General features: G+C 42.9%; 1 protein-coding gene across 8 annotated transcripts in view; it reads right to left on the bottom strand.

Annotated features, from left to right (window-relative positions):
• LOC109901125 (pericentriolar material 1 protein) overlaps positions 1–13,673 on the bottom strand; it is a 36,632-nt gene extending 22,959 nt beyond the window's left edge. For 7 of the 8 annotated variants that reach the window (XM_020497162.2, XM_020497166.2, XM_020497165.2 and 4 more), the window contains exons 1-10: positions 13,495–13,673; positions 10,217–10,340; positions 9,146–9,397; positions 6,247–6,570; positions 5,446–5,616; positions 4,587–4,706; positions 4,016–4,196; positions 3,777–3,886; positions 3,106–3,394; positions 2,645–2,837 (exon numbers count right to left, since the gene is read on the bottom strand). In XM_020497162.2, the coding sequence (XP_020352751.1) occupies positions 2,645–2,837; positions 3,106–3,394; positions 3,777–3,886; positions 4,016–4,196; positions 4,587–4,706; positions 5,446–5,616; positions 6,247–6,570; positions 9,146–9,397; positions 10,217–10,321 (1,745 nt within the window). In that variant the 5' untranslated portion in view covers positions 10,322–10,340; positions 13,495–13,673. Of the gene's footprint in view, positions 1–2,644; positions 2,838–3,105; positions 3,395–3,776; positions 3,887–4,015; positions 4,197–4,586; positions 4,707–5,445; positions 5,617–6,246; positions 6,571–9,145; positions 9,398–10,216; positions 10,341–12,527; positions 12,705–13,494 lie in introns of those variants that run through there. The other variant, XM_020497163.2, reaches the window with a different exon arrangement.
• Between the last annotated feature and the right edge of the window lie 12,343 nt (positions 13,674–26,016).

The raw sequence follows: 26,016 nt of genomic DNA, 5'->3' as shown, positions 1-26,016 counted from the left end.
GTATAATATTCTATCCACATACTATCTGCAATGTCTATACATCCCATCACATACAGTGCATTCGGAAAGTACTCAGACCACTTGACTTTTTCCACATTTTGAAACGTTACAGTCTTATTGTAAAATTTACTAAATACAACATTACTCAGTCTACACACAATACATAATTTACATAAGTATTCAGACCTTTTGCTGAGAGGCTCAAAATTGAGCTCAGGTGCATCCTGTTTCCATTGATCATCCTTGAGATGTTTCTACAACTTGGAGTCCATTTGTGGTAAATTCAATTGATTGGACATGATTTGGAAAGGCGCACACCTGTCTATATAAGGTCCCACAGTTGTCAGAGCAAAAAGCAAGTAATTAGGTCGAAGGAATTGCCAGTAGAGCTCTGAGACAGGATTATGTCGAGGCGGAGATCTGGGGAAGGGTACAAAAAGTATCTGCAGCATTGAAGGTCCCCAAGAACACAGTGGCCTCCATCATTCTTAAAAATGGAAGAAGCTAGGAACCACCAAGACTCTTCCTAGAGCTGGCCCCCCGGCCAAACTGAGCAATCGGGGGAGAAGGGCCTTGGTCAGGGAGGTGACCAACAAGTCTGAGATCTCTAGAGTTCCTTTGTGAAGATGGTGAGAGCCTGTCAGAAGGACAACCATCTCTGCAGCAATCCACCAATCAGGCCTTTATGGTAGAGTGGCCAGACGGAAGCCACTCCTCAGTAAAAAAAGGCACATGACAGCACGCTTGGAGTTTGCCAAAAGGCACCTAAAGACTCAGACCATGAGAAACAAGATTCTCTGGTCTGATAAAACCAAGCTTGAACTCTTTGGCCTGAATGCCAAGCGTCATGTCTGGAGGAAACCTGGCACCATCCCTACGGTGAAGCATGGTGGTGGCAGCATCACGCTGTAGGGGATGTTTTTCAGAGGCAGGGACTGGGAGACTAGTCAGGATCGAGGGAAAGCTGAACAGAGCAAAGTACAGAGAGAAGCTTGATGAAAACCAGCTCCAGGGTGCTCAGGACCTCAGACTGAGGCGAAGGTTCACTTTCCAACAGGACAACAACCCTAAGCACACAGCCAAGACAACACAGGAGTGGCTTTGAGACAAGTCTCTGAATGTCTTTGAGTGGCCCAGTCAGTGCCGAACCCGCTCGAAGATCTCTGGAGAGACCTGAAAATAGCTGTGCAGCGACACTTCCCATCCAACCTGACAGAGCTTGAGAGGATTTGCAGAAAAGAATGTGAGAAACTCGCCAAAAACAGGTGTGCCAAGCTTGTAGCGTCATACCCAAGAAGACTCGAGGCTGTTGAAGCAGATTTGGCAGCGATTACAAAGTACTGACTAAAAAGGTCTGAATACTTAAGTATTTGTAATATTTTCATTATTTTTAATACACTTGCAAAATGTTAAAAACAAAACATTTTAACATCCCTTTTACAATAAGGCTGTAAGGTAGCAAATTGTGGAAAAGGGGTCTGAACACTTTCCGAATGCACTGTACACATATTACCATTCAAAAGTTTGGGTTCACTTCTAAATTCTCTTGTTTTTGAAAGGCACATTTTTTGTCCATTAAAGTAACATCAAATTGCTCAGAAATACAGTGTTGACATTGTTAATGTTGTAAATGACCATTATAGCTGGGAAGGGCTGATTTTTAATGGAATAACTACATAGGCCCATTATCAGCAACCATCACTCCAGTGTTCCAATGGCATGTTGTGTTAGCTAATCCAAGTTTATCATTTTTTAATTAGAAAACACATTTTCTTTTTCTTTGCAACTCTGCCTAGAAGGCCAGCATCCCGGTGTCACCTCTTCACTGTTGACCTTGAGACTGGTGTTTTGCAGGTACTATTTAATGAAGCTGCCAGTTGAGGACTTGTGAGGTGTCCGTTTCTCAAACTAGACACTAATGTACTTGTCTTCTTTGCTCAGTTGTGCACCGGGGCATCCCACTCTGTCAATTCTGGTTTGAGACAGTTTGCGCTGTTCTGTGAAAGGTATAGTACACGGCGTTGTACAAAATCTTCAGTTTTCAGCTGTGCTAACATAATTGCGAAAGGGTTATCTAATGATCAATTAGCCTTTTAAAATGATAAACTTGGATTAGTTAACACAACATGCCATTGGAACACAGGAATGATGGTTGCTGATAATGGACTCTGTAGATAGTCCATAATTTTTATTTATTTTTTAAAGCCGTTTCCAGCTACAATAGTCATTTACAACATTAACAATGTCAACACTATTTCTGATCAATGACGTTATTTTAATGGACAAAAAAAAAAAAAAGCTTTTCTTTAAACAAGGAAATGTATAAGTGACCCCAAACTTTTGAATGGTAGTGTACATACATACTCATACTCCGGACATTGCTCGTCCATATATTTATACATTTCCATTCTTTTAGAGATTTGTGTGTATTGTTGTGATTTTTTTTTATGTTAATGCACTGTTGGAGCACACAAGCATTTCGCTACATCCGCAAAAACATCTGCAAAATATGTGTATGCAACCAATAAAACTTGATTTGGGCAAGTCCAGGAAGTCCCTCTGCGTTCCTCAGTTTTCTTCCTTTTGTTGCCCCATGAATACAACTGTGGTGTGATGTGCACTGATCATAATAATAGTTTAGTACCGGAGTTTGTCAGCTGGGGCGTCCTCATGCTGGGGTTGCTGGGTGTGTGTGGAGGGGTGGTAGGTGGAGGCATCCCGTCTTATGGCTGAGGCCCCGTTGGGCTCTCTGTACAGGGCAGACGGGCGGTCCGAGGAGGGGTCCGCGCCCAGAGCCAGGCTATGCTGAGAGGACAGGGGCACACTGGCGCTGCGACCTGAGGGACCAACCCACACATTACTCACACATGCACGACAGCAAACTTACAAGCTTCTATCATATGCACCAGGGTTCTCCCCAAAGACTGTAAGATGGGAGCTGCGCCACCAAAGAAAAGAAAACATAAGTTTGTTATGATTGAAGGGAATGTTTTGCTCTAGATTGCAGTTCAAGTAAGCAAAATAATAAAATATAACCCCCCCCCCCTCCATCCCTGACGGTGTTAACCCTCTCCTAGTCAGTTACAGAGACAAACCATAACTTACAGGAGTTGTTGTTGAGGGTCTGGTCACGGAGCGAGTGCAGCTCCTGCAGGATCTTGTCCATGGTCTGCTTCTTGTCCTGCAGTTCCTGCAGCTTGGTCAACTTGGCGCTCGCCGCCGAGGCCGACGTAAGGGTGATGGAGGTCAGGGAGGTGAGAGGGGGGGGACGGAGGAAGGAGGAGGCGGCAGAGCGGGGAGGAGGGGAAGGCTGGGAGGAGCGAGAGCGGCAGACCTCCCGGGAGAGGGAGAGGCTCGCGGCTTGTCTGCGGTTGTCTGGGACTGCTGCCTTGGTCTGAGGAAGGAAAGGCACACAGGATGTTAGTAAGTGAATGACCACAAACTCAGCATATATTACTTTGATGGGTAGCACTTCACATTACCACACGGCATAAAGTGACAATAACATGGTAACAAGTTCTAATTACTCAACATGAAGACTTCATTTTGCCCAGTTGTCCCTTCATGTAATCATTCTAGTTACAGGGTTATACATCACGTCTGTAATAGAGGGGTAACAATACCTTGTTCTTACCACATCAGCCTGTGGCGTAAAGTGCTACCTTTTGATGTTTGCCAGGGTTGTATTCATTAGGCATCAGAGAGAAGAAAACGCTAATACTTTTGGCTACAGTGTGCCCTAATTCATACGACCAGGTATTGTATGTTGCTGGTACCTGGGAGTCGTGCAGCTGGTTGTGGAAGCGCTGAATGAGGTCGTTCAGCTCATCGTTCAGCTCCGAGGTGATGCTCAGCCCTGACACACTGCCTGTGGTCTCTGTCGGCACTGGAACACACACCAAATGAAAAAAGGTTACGCATGTGTGTGTGTAGCTACCTGTTCTGCATGTGCGCTGTGTGTCCAGTCAGTGTGTGTACTCCTTTGCATGCGCCCTCTATACGGCCCGTGTCTCACCAGTGTCAGCCATGGTGTGGGAGGCATGCTGGGAGCTGTGCTGCATGGTCAGTAGTGCTGCCTGGCGGCCCTGTAGAGCCCTGAGCTGCTCCTGCTGCTCCAGCATCTTCTTCAGGAGCTCGTGCTGCTTCCTCAAGTTCTCCAGCTCCTCCTTCTGTTCACTGCGGCCTGCAACACGGCCCTGTTGGAGACACACACATAAGAAAAATCGCCAGCACAAGCAAAACTGGTTGTGCGTCAGAAGCTGACCGCGCAGACTTCCTGGTGTTACACCGGCAATGGGAGGGGGAGGGAGAGCAAGGAATGACGAGAGGGAGGGATGGTGGGCAATAAGATTAGCCTCAGTCTGCTTGGGTGTCTACTTCTAGAAGCAGCGTCTTACTAGCTGGTAGAGATTGTAATGCAAATCCCTAGTCAGCGTATCAGATGATGTCATTTGTGACCAATCCAAACTCCTCTACTACAAAAACAAATAATAATAATAATAATAATAAATAATTGAACAAAAAAAAAAGAACTAAAAATAGCTGAAGCAGAAGGGGCTGTCAGAACTAAAGGATTGGCTACTCACAGTGGCGTTGGAGGCATCCGAGGAGCGCACCTCCATGTTGAGGGAGGCGCTCTCTGGCAATGAGCCTGAACCCACGGCCGAGTCCAGTGTTCCCGCCTCGTCCTCCTCGTTCTCCCTCGCCTACAGAAGAGGGGGTCAGTAAAATAGTAGGCATGTACTGCAAGCACGGGCCCCCTCTTTGGCCTGACCTATACTGACTGTGTAGTGGCTATGGAAACCAGGTCTCCTCAAGCATTTCCTTCCCTTTCAAAGTAATACTTGAACAGCGGTTGGAGTGATAAAATTTGTATACAATAATGAAAATAGAAGGACTGCTGATAATTACTCACAAATGCTAGAGGGGGGGTAAACCCATTTAATATTGATAGCAAGATCAAATGACACGTGCCATCCAGCAGTTCAGAAGCAATGCGTGTCATGTCCTAGATTTGTCTGCCAAATGGAACAAGATACACGACTGTCTTGTCGGCGTGTTTCAGACAACTTGGCATAAAAATAAAAAATACATGACCAGGGTGCAGTGAAAAGTTCCCAAACACAACAACTTGAACTATCAACAGCAATGTGAGAAAGAAGCAGTGGACTGCAGGCTTCTTTAACAGGCAAAAGCCCAAGAAGGCTAGCGTAGCTTGTTTTTACTATCAATACCATAGAAAAAGTTAATTGAAACTAAAAGTCTTCCGAAAGCAGCCCCTTTCATCCTTAAATGACAGGATGGAAAGAGAGATGGGCCAAAAGAGATTTAAAAAATGTAAATAATGAGACAGGTCAAGCCAAAGCGAGAGAAAAGGAGAAAAACAACGAGACACAGAAAGAGAGACTGTGAGAAAGCCGGGATAAGCCAGCGTACTGTACTGACCAGCATCTTCTGCAGGAAGCGGAGGTAGGACCTCTCCTGCTCCTTGAGGTGGGCGATGAGGTGGGTGAGGCGCTCCACGTTGGCCGGGATGTCCTTCTTCTCCACCAGGTCATCCCTCATGGAGCTGGCCTTGCCGATGTACTCCCGGATCTGAACCAGCTTGCTCACCACCTGACAGGGACACCAGAGAATGTGAGGGTGTGTGAGGGACAGGGTGTGTATGAGATAGTGTGACAACAGAGAGAAAGAGCATGTGTGAGTGTAAATGATAGAGAAATAGTGTGAGAGAGTGCAGATACTAGGCCGTTCACTGCAGACTGAGCTAAACGAGGGTAGAACTCACTTGGGAACCTGCGGTCGTGGCATATTTTTTAAATTGCCCTCAATACACACTGCTTTCATCGTCATCTTGCTCACCTAGGCTCCCATCCTTGTTATACCATTTATTTTCTTACAGGAGCAAGAACACAGCACGCCATGTGATCATTTGCAGGACGATCAGTTCAGTGCAAGCATACTAAATGGTGAAAATGCTGTTCCAAGGTATGCTACTTATATAGATTTGTCCAAAATGGGTTACTGAGTAGGACAAATTTACCCACAACTAAACTACCTTGATCGTATGCATTGTCCTATGTCGGTTCTATTTTAACTAAGTATTGAAACTTCAAACCTCAATAATTTGCATTGTGCAATATGTAGTTGATCAAACAAAACATACACTGTCTGTGTGTAGTCTAAAATACAAGTCCTGAAAAGCCCTAATCCTCCAATAATCCCAAGTGCCTAGACGTTGCCTACCTGGCTACTGTCGATGCTGAGCTCTCCTCTCCCATCCTCCCTAGGGGGAAGGAGCCCTCTCTCGGCCCCTCTACCTAGCCTGGGGGTGTCATTGCTGGGCTGGGAGGGGGTGAACGCGTCCCTGAAACCCAGGCCAGGGCTCTGCTTTTTGGCTGTGGCGGCGACGGAGGGGGTTGCGGGGGCCGAGGCTGAGGGCGCCTCCCGGCTCTTGTTGGTGTTCACGTGAAGCGGCAGGAATTTGAAGGGCTTTTTGTTTTCCGCCGCCAGCTCTCGCTGGTTGTTGGCTGCTGTTACACGGCCCTGGGAGTCACTGCCGACGCTCCTCTGAGAAAACAGAGAGCGAGGGATATTACAGTAACCTGGCTTCCAGTCTATATTACAGTAACCTGGCTTCCAGACGAAATTTCAGTACTATGAAACAGAACAACGCAGCAGAACCTCTGCGATATAAAAAGCTGGAAAGAAGGTTATTTTGAACATTGAAAGTTTAACTATTCACATTCCTAAAGACAACAAGTGCACGTTTTTAACAAGAACAGTACCCTTCCACAACATCTTTGGTGAAATTGACCCAAGGGATGCACGATATATCTGAAATCGGCCAATATTAGCTAAAAATGCCAATGTCGGTATCGGCCCGATGTCTAGTTCACCACCGATGTCAAAGCTGACGTGACATACTGACGCTATGTATTTTGCGCTACACGTGCAACACAGCATTCCTAATCTAGCCCAGACAACGTCTGCTGTGTGGATCGAGCAGTCAACAAGTCAAGCAGTCATTTGAAAGAGTAAGAGAAGTTCAGCGAGACAACTCAAAAGGCGAAATCCATTAACGGCAAGATAATAGAATTCATTGCCCTTGACAATCAACAGTTCTCCGTTGTGGGCGAGGTTGGCTTTTGCCGACTGGTTGAGCACCGGTACACAATACCAAGTGTGCTAGATTTCAGATGTTGCCCTACCAGTGTTACACACTAATAGCGTCACTGCTATTAGCTTCACGACTGACATTTGGACCAGCGATATCAACCCCATGAGCGTGCCGAGTCTGACATCACAATGGGTCGTCGAGGATTTCTTACTGAGGAAAGTCGTATTGCATGCTCATGAAAATGCTGGTTGTCATACCACTGCTGCCATTTCAATGGCATTTGAGAACATGTTTGAAACTTGGAACCATGAACACACTAGCTAGCTCCATTCGAACTGACTCGAGAAATAAGCGAATCAACTGCGCCTGCAGTAGACGTGACACTCTGTCACTCCCAACCACGGCCAGATGTTAATTATGATTTTTATTTCACCTTTGTTTAACCAGGTAGGCCAGTTCAGAACAAGTTCTCATTTACAACTGCAACCTGGCCAAGATAAAGCAAAGCAGTGCGACAAAAACAACAGAGTTACACAAACAAACGTACAGTTAATAACACAATATAATTGTTTTTTGAAAAATCTATATACAGTGTGTGCAAATGTAGACGAGAAGGGAGGTGGGCAATAAATAGTCCAGAGGCTAAATAATTACAATTTAGCATTAATACTGGAGTGATAGATGTGCAGATGATGTGCAAGTAGAGATACTGGGGTGCAAAAGACCAAGAGGGTAAGTAATAACATGGGGATGAGGTAGTTGGGTGTGCCATTTACAAATTGGCTGCGTACAGGTACAGTGATCGGTAAGCTGGTAAATAGCCCACCCTTTTCACCTACCTCATCCCCGTACTGTTTTTATTTATTTACTTTTCTGCTCTTCTGCACACCAATATCTCTACCTGTACATGACCATCTGATGTTTTATCACTCCAGTGTTAATCTGCAAAATTGTAATTATTTGCCTACCTCCTCATGCCTTTTGCACACATTGTATATAGACCCCCCCTTCGTTTTCTACTGTGTTATTGACTTGTTAATTGTTTACTCCATGTGTAACTCTTTGTTGTATGCTCACACTGCTATGCTTTATCTTGGCCAGGTCGCAGTTGCAAATGAGAACTTGTTCTCAACTAGCCTACCTGGTTAAATAAAGGTGAAATAAAAAATAAAAAATAAAAATAAAAAAAGCTGCCCTGACAGCTGATGCTTAAAAGTTAGAGAGGGAGATAGATATAAGGGAGATTGAAATTCGTTCCAGTCATTGGCAGCAGAGAACTGGAAGGAAAGGGGGCCAAAGGAAGTGTTGGCTTTGGGGATGACCAGTGAAATATACCTGCTGGATGTGATACAGCCTGGATTCGAACCATGGACTGTAGTGATGCCTCTTGCACTGAGATGCAGTGCCTTAGACCGATGTGTCCGTGTGTGTGATAACTATTTAACTAGACTGCTTAAAATGCCACAAAAATTTAAAATATCGGTTATCGGTAGGGTTGCAAAATCTAATTCCAGGTTCTCCAGAAATCCCAGTTGGAAGATTCCTGGATTTCCTGCTTATTCCTGGAGTTTTCCAACCAGTGTTTCTGGAAAACCTGGGAATTGAGAAATTTACCAGAATTTTGCAACCCTAGTTATCGGTCAGGAAGCCTAGTGGTTAGAGCGTTGGGCCAGTAACCGAAAGGTTGCAAGATCGAATCCCGGAGCTGACAAGGTCAAATTCTGTCCTTCTGCCCCTGAACAAGGCAGTTGACCTAGGAACAGTGGGTTGTCATTGTAAATAAGAATTTGTTCTTAATTGACTTGCCTAGTTAAATAAAAGTTTATTTATATTTTTGGGATAATTTTTTGGGGCAAGGAAAATATTGGATATCGGTATTGGCCAAAAATGTCATATCGGTGCATCATTACTCTACACATTTCCAGATTACCTATTACCCCCCTTCCAGACACCAACCCCCAACAATCACAGATGAATCCACCAAGAAATGCATAGTTCAGAAAACTCTACGGAGAATCCTCTCACCTCATCGAGGTCAGTGAAGTTGATCCTCTGCCGGAGACGTTCCAGCTCGGCCTGATCGGGCACCGACATCTGGGTGGTGTACTTGACATGGGGGAAGGTGTGAGGGGTGTTCGTCCTTCTCCGCCCCGTGCCAGGTGTGGACTCCGGGGAGATGTCATTGGTCAGTCGGCTCTCCGCCACACCGCCGGCTGAGAATTTCTTCCTGTTCTTCTCCGTCGAGCGGTTGGCCTTCTTCTGCTGGATGCCCCAGTCCTGAAGGGGGACAGAGAGCTCAAAAGGGGTGTAGGGTGAAGTTATCCCTAAACACTGATCTTGGGTCAGTTTTGCATTTCCTCCCCACAAATGGTTCGGGTTAGGATTGAGGGAGGGGGAAGCTGATCTTTGACATTTACCTAGGGGAAACTTCAACCTGGAGTTTAAAAGGACAGAAGCTCATATCGACATATACATGTGTCATATGTAATACCTTGTACTACACATCATGGTTGCCCAAAGAGGACACACTACAATAAACTTGTAATACACCATTTCAAATCCATGTCTTGCTTTGGTCAGCATTGTAGGTAGATTGAAAGACTCTAAAGCTAGTCAGTGAGGGGATGAATCCTTACTAAAGCTGTAGATACCACAGTGTGAGTCATAATATCCATAAAACCTAGCGGACAAACAGGGAAATAGTTCCAACTGTTTTTGCGCCATTCATTTTTTCCCCATAAGGGTTTTTAGAAACATGTCAAATAAGGACTGTGTTTTATGTAGATGAATGGTGGGAAAATGATTGGAACCATTTCCCTGTTTGGCTTCTAGGCTTTACGGGTATTATGACACCTCCACTGTGGGGATATATATCCACAAACTACTTATGCAACCAAAGATTTTTGTTACTTTCGCAAATCTCCAGTTAGGATTTAGCCTTTTAGTGTCCATTCTCAATGGTCCGAAATGCCACCCTATTCAGCAGTACCCTACGTTCAACCAGGACCCATAGGGCCCTGGTCAAAGGTAGTGCACTACGTCGGGAATAGGGTTCCACTTGGGACACAGCCATTGTCTCCCTCGTCTCCTCTGTACCATGTTGTTGAGCCTGTCCTCCAGGCTGCTGCCGTTGGTAACGGTCCAGTTATGAAGCTCCTGCTCGTCTGCGCAGTCGTCAAAGGGGGAGCCCCCTGTTGCCATGTCCTCCTCCGCTCCGCACCTGTTGGGTCGTTGACATGCATCGTCAGTCAACACTATAGAACGGCTTTGGACTGGAGACTCTTTCATACTGGCATACTGTAAACAACTCATTTACTCACACACTCAACAGGTTTTCCATTAGCTGGTAATTGTTGGCTTTAGGACAATTAAGAAAATGAAGCAGATAAAATTGTTGCCAGCCAAATTGAGCAGGAGAATAAAATAAAAATCCTCCCAGTGCAAAAATAATGCTTTATATTAATTGATGGAAATACATTTCACAGTCATGCTAATCGTCTATTAGGTTATTTTGTTACATTTAGTGGAAATAAAATTGGGGTCTGCTCCCCCGGGACTGCGGCACAGAAATATCAGCTCACAGATAACTTCACTCAACCTTCCAGAGCAGTGGTCACCAACCTCCAATGTACTCTGTCCACAAGAGTAACAACATGAATGTGTGTATAAAAAGAAAATTGCTGGCTACTTAGCTTATTCAAGCCTATAGGCAGAGGGTATCATCATTTCTGATTCTCTGTAATAATGGTATGACAATAACGCATTTTATTTTGTAAAGTATTTTCTTGCGTCAAACAGCATTTTCAGTCACTTTGTCTGAAGGAAAGTTGATAAAGAGGTTATTGTCAAGCCCTGCATGTTTTTTCCCCAAAGGTCTCATGGAATCCTACATTGAATACCACACATTGGCTGCTACTGTAGGCTGAGAGAGAACAGCTATTTCCATGTTAAAATCTTATGGGATACATGTCATTGTTTTTTTATGCTAGGCCACTCTGGCAGGCCTACATTATGATCAAATAGCCACAGTGGCCTACACACATGGCCACTGTTAAAACTAACTTACAGCAGATACAACCTCAGTGCTCAGAGTAACAGCGTGTTGGAAGTTGCACAAAATTTTCACAACTTTCAAACTTTGTTCTCAGCAGACCTGAAATTTGCTCAGTGACGAAGAAAACGAGGGAACATTGGTTGTATAAATGTATCATTTCTTACCTGCACACAGAGCCTATTTTGAGCAAAATAACGCTTGTCAGACAGCACTAGAGCTGCAGCAGCTCTTCAGCTCGTTGTTGCTGGAGTAAAACATGTCCTTTAATAAGACCAGTCATTGGGCAACAATTCTAACGCAGTCACCCGTTCAAAACGTTTTTGATGGCCACAATTAAAAATATCTAACATTTTTATTTCTCAAATGGCAATTGCAACGCGCCTCCCATTTAAGTACAAAGGTAACAGTAGGCATATTAATACTGCGTCACCCACCACTTGGCAATGTGAGCTGGCGGCAGTATGCATTTGGAAAACATACATAATTGTCTGAAACCTGAAAGTTTTTATTCATATTATGTGGCATGTTTTACCTTGCTACAAAGCAGCCTAGAAAAGAATCTGACCATAGAAACGTGGAAGCAATTATTTTTATAAAAATACTTCCTCATATGCCATTTAAACCAGCATCTCTCCTGTTGGGTTTCATATCAAATCCCAGTTATATTAGCAACCTAAGTTTCTAACAGAGATTGTCATCTCTGTCACATATAGAACCGCTGGCATCAGGTGCGCTGTTTGTAATGGTGTCATTTTCCCAAAAGTTGCATTTTAGCACATTTTTGAAAATAATGCTTTAGTTTCTGCTTCATTAAAGGAGTTGGATGTTCTGTTAAGATGAATACCATAATCAAAATGTTTGTCATTCTGAGCACCGTGAGTGGACGTCCTAATGGGTTATACACACAATGCATAACATTATAGCTCAGGAACATTTCTCAAATTGACAGCAAATTAAAACATATCAGGTCACTTTGTCTGGGACACATTTTCCAAATGGAAAATATACAGAGGTGTGTTTCCTTAGTATCTACATCGTTATGACATTCGTTATGACATTAACAGAGTGCATGACTGTAGAGGTGTTTGTTGCTTTCAGAAACAGCCTCCAGTCCGAAACCGTGCCTTGTTCGGAGGAATGTTCCTGCAACTAAGCAACAGTCAACATTCACAGACCTTTCCCCTAGGACAAGTATTAGAGTCAACTAAACCATAACATGTGAAGCATAACGTTAATAATCCAACACACCACCACTAGCTTGCCACAAACCAGTGTATGACTTATTTATGACATAGCTAATAGTAATAAACATTACCGATTTCAATAACGTTACCTTACCTATCGATTACGTACCTGTGCGGTGTATTCAGTCACCCACTATTAATTGGTTGGTTTGCTATTGGAGAGGTAGCGGATTGAGTAAGGATTTCTTGATGACTAACAGTAGTTAGCTAACTTCACGACAAAAGGCGCGGTTTAGTCTAGATGGATTTGCGTTAAACCTCTGCGGTGTAGACCACTAGAATTCCCGGTCAAGTTTACGAAATTCCCTCCAATTCTGTGAGTTCGCAGGAGCCAACTGTCACTAGCAACAACTAGCCCCCCTCTGAGAACTTCTAACGTAACAAAGTATGGGGACAAATCGATGCGGCCTATTCATCATTTGGGATACAAAATGTAGCTATGCAATTCTAAACTAGTTTACATTTGGCTTTGTCACTGTTTGGCAACATGAAGTTGAACGCCATGGTAACACTTGAGCCCCCCACTCCCCTACCTTCCTCGCGAAAACTGGGGGTGAAACTCGGATAATGGAAAATACGTTGAAGGCTAACTAACGTTAATTGTTGCATTCACTGCCCTTGGAAAGTTCGAACAATTGATGTTCAAAACAGAAGCTGATGTTCAATTCGGGGGGGAAGTACTGTCACTTGCTAGTAGGAATTACAGTTAGCTAGGAATTACAATACCTTGCTGGCACTGGCGTAGGTAACGTCAACTTGTTAGTAGCTAACGTGACCTTTCTAGGTAACGTTAGCTAGCTGGCCAACTAAAAACAAACAAGATTTCACGGCCTGACAAGATAGCTAGCTACCTACTTAGTTATTGTTGTCTATAACAGTTTCAAAATGAGTACACGTAGCTGGTTAAATACATTAGCTTACCATGACTCCTCGAAAATAGAGCACAACCTAGTTTTGTTTTGGGTAAGGGGGTAGCTAACTTGATAGCGAGCTGCGTGATGATGCTAAGTTAGCTAGCTGGTGGTGAACTAGCCACTTGCCTTGGCTAATAAAAGTAGTGGAAATAAATGAATTACCTCAGTGAGTTTTTTGAGAAATTATCGTAACACGTTATGGTCAACGGCTCATTCTAAGAGACATGAGAAGGCTGGTTTCTCAATGAATAGAACTAAGTCGTTTCGGTGTTGTTGATGAATCCCCTCAGTCAATGTACGTTATCGGTCCAGTGTCAGCCATTATATTCCCTGTTCAAGGAGGCGGAGTGATATACAATAGTAGTGCTACTTGCACAAGAGAACCTCATCATCCATAAGATTATGTTTTTCCTCAAATGCACACACACAGATATGTAAGGAGTATATCAAAGTGACTGTAATTGTGTGTACAATATTGTTGGACAAATGTACAGGCAATGGCACCCCTATTGAATAAGGTACTATTTGGGTTCTCGGATGGTTAATTATTGGTACGTTACGTTGCAAGCTTGTCAGGGTTTAGCCTAAATGTTTAATTTTGAACAGATCAAGTTTACTTAAATTTTATCAAATTGGCCAATGACTTACAGTATTCACTCACACTAGTGTCATGGAAGCGTGTAAATATTCAAACTGTTACTAGCTGTAATTATATGATAAGCAAACAGACCCCTTTGTGAATCAATAGAACCTACCCTTATCCTCTGAGCTGAAAGTTTGCCACGCACATACACATAACTTGTTTTCTCCCTAAAAACTATATTAATAATACATTGAGACTGTAGAGAAGTATAACAAAACACCGCAAGATCTGCTTAAGTTTACAGAATAATGTGTCCGACCACCAATTTTACAACCTTTCTACAACTCCATCCAGCTAGATGCTCGCCATCCGATAAAAAAAAACACAAAATAAGACTACAGCGCAAAAGTAGAATTGGAGGCGAGCAGACATCGGTGTAGGCGAGTTTTGATTGGGACTAAAGCAAACCAGACGACATCATTTACTTGTTTTTATTTTATTTACGGATAGCCAGGGGTATGTTCCAACACCCAGACATCATTTACAAAGGAAGCATGTGTTTAGTGAGTCCGCCAAATCAGAGGCAGTAGGGATGACAAGAGATGTTCTCTTGATTCGTGTGTGAATTAGACCATTTTCCTGTAATGCTAAGCATTCAAAATGTAACGAATGTACAGAGACCCCCCCAAAACGACTTACTTTACACCACTGCTAAGGTTAGCTGAAGTTTGTAGTGGCTGTTTAAAGAAAACTGAACCATGGTGGTTTACAGTTTATTTTGGCCCATAGACCACTTTCAGGGCGAGGAACAGTCTAACATCAAGTTGTAAAATAGTGAAAACAGAATGACACGGTAACATCTTCTCTCCTGCTAAGTCTGTTATTTTATGCCCAATATAATTGTTTCTATTTCAACGATATCTGTACAGCCGTATCATTCATCTGAACTATTACTATATACGGGAGATAGATTATTATATTGATTCCGTTTACATCACACTCACAATATCACCCTTCCAACTTGCTTTTTAAAATTATTTTTATCTAGCCCAGCTCAAAACACCATCCAGCGGGTGGCGTTGTTGTCTATTTCTGGGCTCGCCACCCGCTGAAAGCTCAAAAGAAGACGGCAACGCAAGCAATTCTGCAAGTCGAGGCGAGTTTGTTTTCGACTGAATGCCGAACTACGTGTCCTCTGAAAATGGCTAAACTACAGTCTTTGATTGTGTTTGTCAATGAACATTTAACAGTGGTTGCAGTGGAGATTTTAGACGTTGTAGAGAAAGTCTTCGCCGAGTACCAGGAGGAGATTCCCAGATCTGAAGAAGAGAATGACCGGCTACGGAGACTTCTGCGGATCACACCAGAAATAAAACAACGTAGAATAGACTCCCTCCACTCCTCTCTCGCTGACTCTGAGGAGGAGGTTATCCCTGAGCAGCAGCTCCCATTCAGATTAAAAAGGAACAGGAGAATCTCAGGACCAGTCAGGGGGTTGGGAAGATTCAAGGGCTAGAGGCTGACCTCGTAGAGTTCATATACACTCCTCCCTGTGTGAAAAGTGAATGTGATCAGGAGGATCAACTTCAGTCCTTGACTCTTCCCCAAACGGGGAAGCACAGAGATAGTGACCCTACACCAGGGATTGTCAATCCACTGAAGATGTCTAAACTACAGTCTTTGAGTGTGTTTGCTAGTGAGCGTTTAACTGTGGCTGCAGTAGAGATGTTGGGAGTAATGGAGAAAGTGGTAGAGGAGTACCAGGTGGAGATTTCCCAATTTAAAGAGGAGAGTGACCGGCTAGGGAGACTGCTGCGGATCACACCCGGAATAAAACGATGTAGAATATACCCCCTCCAGTTCTCTCTCGCTGTCTCTGAGGAAGAGGACCCCCCCCCCCAGAGCAACAGCACTGTGAGCAGGTGTGGAGCTCCAGTGTGGGGCAGGGGGACACAGAGCTCACACAGATTAAAGAAGAACAGGAGGAAATCGGGACCAGTAGGGCAGCTTCAGGGACTGAAGGCTGACATCATAGAGTTCATATTCACTCCTCCCTGTGTGAAAAAATGAATGTGATCAGGAGGATCGCCTTCAGTCCTTGACTCTTCACCAAACGTTGGGGTGCAGAGGGACTGACTCTAAACCAGTGAATCTCAAACCTTTTGTCACTGTGACCCACCTTGACAATCCCTGTGACCCTCCAGATAACCAAGACAATGTCTCCTGCCACAGATCAGCCGCAAGCAGCGATCCAGTAGGACTTGACAGCAGCCGACCATTGGATCCCAACCCACCATTGAAGAAACCCAGCACCACGTCTAAAAAAAAACTCTCACCTGGAAAAGATTGAATCGCAAGGGGACCCTAAGCAGGCGTACACAGACTCATACAGGAGAGAACCCCTTTAGCTGTGGTTCCTGTGAGAAAAGCTTCAATCGCAAGGGGACCCTAAGCAGGCATACACAGACTCATACAGGAGAGAACCCCTTTAGCTGTGGTTCCTGTGAGAAAAGCTTCAATTGCAAGGGGACCCTAAATGAGCATATAAAGACTCATACAGGAGAGACACCATTTAGCTGTGATGTCTGCGGGAAGAGCTTCAGACACAAGAAGAACCTAACTGAGCATATCCGGAGTGAAACCGTTTAGCTGTGGTGACTGTGGGACAAGCTTCAATCGAAAGGTTTCTCTTAAAAGGCATGTACTCACTCACACAGGGGAGAAATCGTTTGTTTGTGGTGACTGCGGGAAAATCTTCAGACAGAAGGTTAGCCTTAACAGTCATATGCAGACTCACACGGGAGAGAAATAATTTGTCTGTGGTGACTGTGGGAAAAGCTTCAGACAGAAGGTTACCCTTAACAGGCATATATGGGCTCATACAGGAGAGAAACCATTTAGCTGTTGCGACTGTGGGAAAAGCTTCAAGCATAAGGGAGACCTAACCAAACATGCACTGATTCACACAGGAGAGAAGCCAACTTTTCCCGCGGCGACTGCGGGAAAAGTTTCAACAAGAAGGGGAACCTAACTGTTCATTTACTGACACACACAGGAGAAAAAAAACACTTAACTGTGTTGACTGCGGGAAAAGCTTCAGACTCAAGGAAAACCTACCTGTGCATATGCAGACTCGCAAATGTACAGGGGAGAAACCATTTTGCTGTGTTGAGTGTGGGATGAGCTTCAGACACTAACTGAACTGGGACAGTAATATATAGAACATCCACAAAGAAAGAAAACAGGACAAAATTGGATAAAATAAAGACAAGGAAGACAGAGATCAGGGGATGGAAATTAGAAGGCAGGATATGGACAACTCTGTTAGGAAAGCAAAGCAACTCTGGACCATTCATGTTGTTGGTTTAAGATAAATGTACTGTATGTGTGATTAATTTACTTTTGTAAAATGAGTTTGATTTAATTTCATGGTCAAAGAGTACAGAGTATTGTAGGAAACCAGTCCTGGTCTGTGAGGAAACTCGCACGTCTGTTGTTCAAAGTACGTTGATGTTCTCACCCTATTAGAAACAGGAATTCCTGGATGTTTTTTTTAATGTCTCTCAGGGCTGTGAGAGAATGGCAAGACTGATGTAATCAATATATTAAACATGTTATAAAGTTCAGGGGAAAGGAGGGGGGGTGAACTAATGAACCAATCCTTGATTCAAGTCCCTCATTAGAAACAGCTGTTGTAGTGCTGGGCTGAAACATAAATATGCACTCCCTGGGGATCCCCCGGGAATGTATTGAGGAACACTGTTCTGTTATGTTCGCTAGATTCTAGAGTCTTGATGGACTTGATAATGATGGAAACTCCCTCCAGCCAATGCTTTCACCAACTCAATGCTTTGAAATCCTTTACGGGGAGTGTTCGAGTGCACACTTTGAGAGAAGTATGTAGAATTGTGATGATTGTGATGCAAGCAACGGGAGAATCGCAATTGGGTTGCTTGACTCCTCGCGTCCTCACCTCCGTCCTCTCCTCGCCTCCTTTTGAAAAAGGTAAACAAGGAGAGGTGTCTCCACTTGCGCGTCATGAGGCATGCAATCAACGCTATCCCGGGTTCACCTGGGGCATTAATCAAATCCCCTCAGTTTCTGGGTCACAGAGGAGAGGAGGATGAATGAGTCGAGGAGAGGACAGACTTGAGAAGCCCAATTGAGAATCTCCCTAGAACTCATATACGCGCCAAAAATCCACAATATATTATCTTCGTTAATTTACAAATAAATAACCAAATAACCATGTTTTTTCACATAGAACATCATTTTTCTCCTCATTGTGCTGTGGATGATAGGTGTAAATGTTGCTTTCTTAATTTAATTGGTGTTTGTTTTGTTTTGCATCAATATTCACTTGAGTGTGATTTTTTTCCATCACAAGATAATCAACTCTGGTTATTATTACCCCAGTAAGTTCTCTGAAAGGATGTTAAAGAAGTAGTTCATTGTTTTACAACTTGATGTTAGACTGCTCCTCACCCTGAAAGTGGTCTATGGGACAAGATAAGTTGTAATCAATGGTTCAGTTTTCTTAAACAGCCACTACCCACCTAGCACATTTGGTTCCTTTTTTTGGTTTCCTATTGGTTCTGAGAACAAAGCCATACGTTTCCTGACCGGTAAAAAACAACATGTTTTAAACATTCTTAGAATGGAAGTAAAACAGGGAGGTTCTGAGAACTTTTTACTATGGTTCCCTGAAAGTTTTTTTCCTGGGAGGTTTTAGTAACGTTCTTAGAATGGAAATGATAAGTTATTTGAAAATAATTAACATTCTGAGAACATGTTTCAATAAAACGTGTAATAACAAGCACAGATAGTACACATGGAATTTAATTTGCTTAGGCATTAGTCATACAAACATACATTTTTGTATTGTGGCACGGCATCAGTGAGATTCAAACCTATGATCTTCTCTTCTCTATAGTCCATCCATCAGGATGGAGCTAGCGTGCCATGTCTTTGTAACTCATACAAAGCTGTTCATTTCAGTTGATTCACACAAACCCCATTTCAAAGGAAACAAGCACTTCTAGATCAGGTGTGGCCAATTAGTGGGCACTTTAACGAGATAGAGAGAGGGTTAGCCCTAACCCTAACCCTGAGAACAGAATGAGTATATTTTTAAACAACATTCTCTGAACATTGCTCATGTTTTCTTGTGCCTCCAGCCACAGATCAGCCGCAAGCAGCGACCCAGTAGGACTTGATATCAGCCCACCGTTGGGTTCCAAACCCTCCATTGAAGAAACCCAGCACTAAACCCAGCACCACGTCTAAAAGAAACCTCAGTGGGGGAAAAAATGTCAATCTTAAGGGGCCCCTGAAGAGGCTCATATGGATTCATACAGGAGAGAAACCCTTTAGCTGTGGTGACTGTGGGAGAAGCTTAAATGAAAAGGTTACTCTTAACAGGCCAAGGTTATTCTTAACACACAGGAGAGTAACTGCAGGAAAAGCTTTAGAAACAAATTGAGCCAAGACCATGAACATCTACAAAGAAAGAAAACCTGGACAAAAATGGAAAGAAGAAAGACAGTTGAGACAGAGGAGCAATTCCAGTGTTATGGATGTGACATTTGCACACAAGATCAGAAACAAAAATGTCTCACAGAATGGACAAATAACATCAATGCAACTTTTGATTGCTGTGTCTATAGAACCCCTTGGGTGGAAGTGTCAAGGAAAATGATCTGAACTTCCACGGGTGAAACCATGGTTTTATTTGGAAATGTGAAACTTCCTTTTAACTCAGGTTGACGTTACTATAGAATCGCCGAGATCAAATCACATTTTGTCACATGCCCCGAACACAACAGGTGTAGTAGACCTTACAGTGAAATGCTTACTTACAAGTCCTTAACCAACAATGCAGTTTTAAGAAAAATACAAAAAAAAGAAAGTAACAAATAATTAAAGATCAGCAGTAAAATAACAAGAGCGAGGCTATATACGGGGGTACAGGTACAGAGTCAATGTGCGGGGGCACCGGTTAGTCGAGGTAATTGAGGTAATATATTTACATGTGGGTCGAGTTATTAAAGTGACTTGTGCATAGATAATAACAGAGAGTAGCAGCCGTGTAAAAGAGGTGGGGAGGGCAATGCAAATAGTCTGGGTAGCCATTTGATTAGATGTTCAGTAATCTTATGGCTTGGGGGTAGAAGCTGTTTAGAAGCCTCTTGGACCTAGACTTGGTGCTCCGGTACCATGTGGTAGCATAGAGAACAGTCTATGACTAGGGTGACTGGAGTCTTTGACAATTTTTGGTATACTGGTATAGAGGTCCTGGATGGCAGGAAGCTTGGCCCCAATGATGTACTGGGCCGTACGAACTACCCTCTGTAGATTCTTGCAATCAGAGGCCGAGCAGTTGCCATACCAGGCGGTGATGCAACCAGTCAGAGGATGCTCTTGGTGGTGCAGCTGTAGAACCTTTTGAGGACCATGCCAAATCTTTTCAGTCTCCTGAAGGGGAATAGGTTTAAGAATAAGAAGGCAGGATATAGACAACACTGTTAGGAAAGCAAAGGAACTCCACATCCTTCATGTAGGTTTCAGATATTTACTTTTGTAAAACGTTCTATGTAAATAAAGTATTATTTGATTTGAATGACAATATAATTATCAAACCGTGCAGAGTATTGTGGGAAACCAGTCCTGCTCTGAGGAATGTCACGCAGCTGTTATGTTGATATTTTCACGTTTTTAGAAACGAGAATTCATGGTCATTGGTTTTGGAATATATCTCAGGGGTGATGAGAGAATGTTGAACTGATGTTATTAATAACTGATGTTGCGAATAAAATCAACTAATTTACCACGTATCATGTACTTGATTAGAAACACGTGTGATAGTGCAGAGCTAAAACTAAAATGTGCACTCATGTACCAACAATCCACACTCCTTTCCAGATTTAATTCCTTTACTTTGATCAACCAGTCATTTTAATGACCCATTGTTTTCCACAGTATCTGTTGATTTACAAAGAAATGGGCTAACCATGAAGCAGACAAGATCGATTACGTTTTCTCCTTATGGTTCTGTGGCACGTAGGTGTAACCGTTGCTTTCTTAATCTAACGAAGTCATAATTATTTTGTTTTTCATCAGCATGTGTGAGATTTTTCTAGCTTGCTTGCCATTCTCTGTTCGGCTATCCTTGTACCCCACGAAATATGCCAAAGACGGAGTACAAGGAGTGGAACGTTGCAGAGCCAGGTACTAGGATTCTTCAATATCTCAAGATAATCAACTCTGGTTATTATTACCCCAGTGCATTTCCTGAAAGGATGTTAATTCTCATCTCAATAACCCATCTGGTTTGGCGTACAGACTTTTTTATTCCCAATAGTTTGTATTTCAACGGCATCTCTACAGTCTCATAATGTTTCATCTTATCTGTTACTGCATACTGGATATTTAAGTGATATTGCCCTCGAAACCGGTGTTTGGAGGATATATTGGCACTGGTGTTGTTAGGCACGAGATGAAGTCGAGGGCCGGCCAACCGTGCCAATATATCCTCCAAACAACAGGTTACCAACATATTAAAATAATGATTGACATCATTTCATTAACAATATTATTTTGATTAATTTATTCATACTATTTGATCCTTCCACGAGATATAGTCCCGACACAAATCTAGGGTTCGGTTCGGTTAAAACTAGATGACATTCGTATCATTTGACCTTTTTTCAATTGACATTTCTTTGTGTAAATCCATAAAAATTATAACAGCTGATTCATGATTTCGACTGGCTGAGAAACGCTTCCTGTCTGTCTTGTCCCGACTCCCAACACATACATTACTATAAGACAGCTGGAGATCGAATTTGTTTCAATATTCAATGTTGCAAATGTCGGAGAGACAGACAGAAAGGTTTATACAAATCTCTGCAGTTTAAAACAAAATGTTAGTGTTACGTTCCCCAGTTTATGTGTTGTAGTTTGTGTATTTGCATGTGTTTATTTCAGGAAATGGCTTCCTGAAATCCCTCAAGCAGCTGATTGGTCGACTCCAGGGCTAATTGGAGAGCTGACCCCGCCCCCTCGTCAAGACGCAGCTGTCTCCAATTACCCATTCCTTCTGAAGCTATATAAAAGCCAGTGTTCTGTTCAGGAGGGAGATCTTTTTGGAGAGAGATTTTTTGGGAGGTCATTGCAGAGATTTTGCTAGAGAGATTTTCTGGGAGGTCATTGCAGACATTTTGCTAGAGGTTGATTTTGCTAGAGGTTGATTTTGCTAGAGGTTGATTTTGCTAGAGGTTGATTTTGCTAGAGGTTGATTTTGCTAGAGGTTGATTTTGCTAGAGGTTGATTTTGCTAGAGGTTGATTTTGCTAGAGGTTGATTTTGCTAGAGGTTGATTTTGCTAGAGGTTGATTTTGCTAGAGGTTGATTTTGCTAGAGGTTGATTTTGCTAGAGGTTGATTTTGCTAGAGGTTGATTTTGCTAGAGGTTGATTTTGCTAGAGGTTGATTTTGCTAGAGGTTGATTTTGCTAGAGGTTGATTTTGCTAGAGGTTGATTTTGCTAGAGGTTGATTTTGCTAGGAGTTTGTTGCTCAGATGGAGCTTATTTGATGTCCTTTGTTTCTTAGTTTGTTTGTGAAATTGTTTAATATTCTGTTTCATTTGTTCCCAGGGGGGAAGGGGAAGGCACCTAGGGAGTGCTTAGGCAAGAGGCCCGCGGGCATACATATACCCATAGTATATTCACTGTCTAGGCACACTAGGTAAGACCTAGGTGGACCACCCCCTGTATTTTGGTTAGGGCACCAGGTGGTGCAAGGCAAGTAGTGGGTAGGCAGGTAAGATAGGAGAGGGGGGGGGGGGGGGGGGGGCTATGAGATTTACTTTCTTTGCTTTGGTTCCGTCCAGCCCCTTTTCCCCATATTACCGTGTAAAGGAATAAAGTCCTTGTAAACAGTACCACATTCTGCCTGTTATCCTTACTCGCACCTACAGTCCATAACTTTTTCACTTCACGGAGAGTTTAGTTGTAGCAGGGTGTTGCGTTCCCTCTTCATAGAGGCGTGCGTAACATTAGTCTGAAAGAAATGTGAGATAATGTCTAGATGCTTTTAATAGTGGAGATCAAGTTTATAAATTGCTTAGCTGGGCTGATGAAACGTTGAATTGCTCAATCAGATGGAACAGAGTACATAGGCATTTTAACATCATATATTTCTTTTGTGGAATAGACACCGTCTGGAATGCGGTTTTAACCACCATTCAGAATTAGAACCACCCATTGTATAAATTCCATTATATAACAGCTAGGGGCGCTGTTGTCTTTTTTTTGGGACAAGCCAACCGCTGACAAACACAAAAGACAACACGGAAGTAGAATTAGAGGGAAGATTGTTTAGATTTTGCATCAGGCATATTCTTTGCGTGGGTTTAGATGCAGTGAACTGAATACCGAACTCTCAGTTTTCAAAAAATGTCTAAACTACAGTCATTGAGTGTGTTTGTTAGTGAGCGTTTAATGGTGGCTGCAGTGGAGATTTTTGACGTAGTAGAGAAAATGGTAGAGGGGTACAAGGAGGAGATTTCCCGTTCTAAACAGGAGAATTACCGGCTTCAGAGACTGCTGCGGATCACACCGGAGATAAAACTACGTCAAATAAACTCCCTCCAGTTCTCTCTCGCTGTCTCCGATGAGGATACACCTGAGCAGCAGCACTGTGCGCAGGATTGGAGCCCCAGTCTGGGACAGGAGGGCACAGCGCCCACACAGATTAAAGAGGAGCAGAAGGAAATCAGGACCAGTCACGAGGTAGGGCAGCAGAAGGAACAGGAGGCTGACATCATAGAGTTCATATTCGCTCCTCCTTGTGTGAATAGTGAATGTGATCTTCCCCAGACCCAGACTGTGGAGGACAGAGGGAGTGACTCTAAACTGTTGGATCTCAAACCTTTGAGGAAATCTAAAAAAAGTAGTACCACGTCTAAAAAACCTCATTGCTGCCTTGACTGTGGCAAATGCTTCACTCAGGTTGGCCGACTGAAGATGCACTCGAGGATTCATTCAGAGGCGAAACCATTTAGCTGTGGAGACTGTGGGAACCGATTTCAGCTGAAGGGAGAACTAACCAAACATATAGTGATTCACACAGAAGATAAACCTTTTAATTGCGGTGACTGTGGAAAAAACTTCAATCACAAGGTTGGCCTTAACAGGCATATACTGCTTGTCCACAAAGAAAGAAAACAGAACCAAAATGGAAAGATGAAAGGGCAGAAACCATTTTGTTGTGGTGACTGCGGGAAAAGTTTCACACGCAGGCAGACTCTGAACAGACATAAAATGATTCACACGGGAGAAAAACCATTTAATTGTGGATTTTGTGGGAAAGGCTTCAATCGCAAGGAGACCCTCATTGATCATATCCAGAATCATACAGGAGAAAAACCATTTAGCTGTGGTGACTGCGGGAAAAGCTTCAACAGGAAGAGGAACCTAACTTCTCATTTACTGACTCACACAGAAGAGAAACCATTTACCTGTGGTGACTGTGGGAAAAGCTTCAAGCAAAAGAGTGACTTAACCAAACATATAATGATTCACATGGAAGAGAAACCATTTAAATGTGGAGAATGTGGAAAAAGCTTCAATTACAAGGTTAACCTCAACAGGCATATGCTGTTCATCCACAAAGAAAGAAAACAGGAAGATAGTGGAAAGAAGAAAGACAATTAAAAAACCAAGATCTTCTGTCAGGAGATGAGAATAAGAAGCAGGATATGGACAAGACTGTTAAGAAAGCAAATCAACTCTGGATCATTCATCTTGTAGGTGTGTCGTTCCATGAAATTAATGCCTTTTGCATCCCTTTGATATTTTAAGTAGATTTTGTGCATGAATATTGAATTGTTAAGCCTTTTATATTAAATTACGTGCCCTGTAATATATCATAGATCACATGGAAAATTCAATCAATCAGATTTTTTTAATATGGAGAAAGACTTGCTACATTGTGAGAATTCAGCATTTTGACATACAGTTGAAGTCAGATGTTTACATAGTTAGGTTACAGTCATTAAAGCTCGTTTTTCAACCACTCCGGGAATTTCTTGTTTACAAACTATATTTTTGGCAAGTTGGTTAGGACATCTATTTTGTGCATGACACAAGTAATTTTTCCAACAATTGTTTACAGACAGATTGTTTCACTTTTAATTCACTGTATCTTAATTCCAGTGGGTCAGAAGTTTACATACACTAAGTTGACTGTGCCTTTAAACAGATTGGAAAATTCCAGAAAATGATGTCATGGCTTTAGAAGATTTTGATAGGCTAATTGACATAATTTGAGTCAATTGGAGGTGTACATGTGGATGTCTTTCAAAGCCTACCTTCAAACTCTGTGCCTCTGCTTGACATCATGGGAAAATCAAAAGAATTCAGCCAAGACCTCACAAAAAAATTGTAGACCTCCACAAGTCTGGTTCATCCTGGGGAGCAATTTCCAAACGCCTGAAGGTACCACGTTCATCTGTACAAACAATACTACGCAAGTATAAACACCATGGGACCACTCAGCCGTCATACCACTCAGGAAGGAGACGCGTTCTGTCTCCTAGAGATTAACGTACTTTGGTGCGAAATGTGCAAATCGATCCTAGAACAGCAGCAAAGGACCTTGTGAAGATGCTGGAGGAAACAGATACAAAAGTATCTATATCCACAGTAAAACAAGTCCTATATCGACAACTTGAAAGTCCGCTCATCAAGGAAGAAACCACTGCTCCAAAACCGTCATGAGAAAGCCAGACTACGGTTTGCAACTGCACATGGGAACAAAGATCATACTTTTTGGAGAAATGTCCTCTGGTCTGATGAAACAAAAATAGAACTGGCCATAATGACCATCGTTATGTTTGGAGGAAAAAGGGGAGGCTTGCAATCTGAAGAACACCATCCCAACTGTGAAGCACAGGGGTGGTAACATCATGTTGTGCACTTCACAAAATACATGGCATCATGAGACAGAAAAATTATGTGGATATATTGAAGCAACATCTCATGACATCAGTTAAAGCTTGGTCGCAAATGGGTCTTCCAAATGGACAGTGACCCCAAGCAT

The sequence above is a fragment of the Oncorhynchus kisutch genome, linkage group LG12 (assembly GCF_002021735.2).
Source record: "Oncorhynchus kisutch isolate 150728-3 linkage group LG12, Okis_V2, whole genome shotgun sequence".
In the NCBI taxonomy this organism is placed as follows: domain Eukaryota; kingdom Metazoa; phylum Chordata; class Actinopteri; order Salmoniformes; family Salmonidae; genus Oncorhynchus; species Oncorhynchus kisutch.
This window is presented reverse-complemented; position numbering and strand designations above follow the sequence as displayed.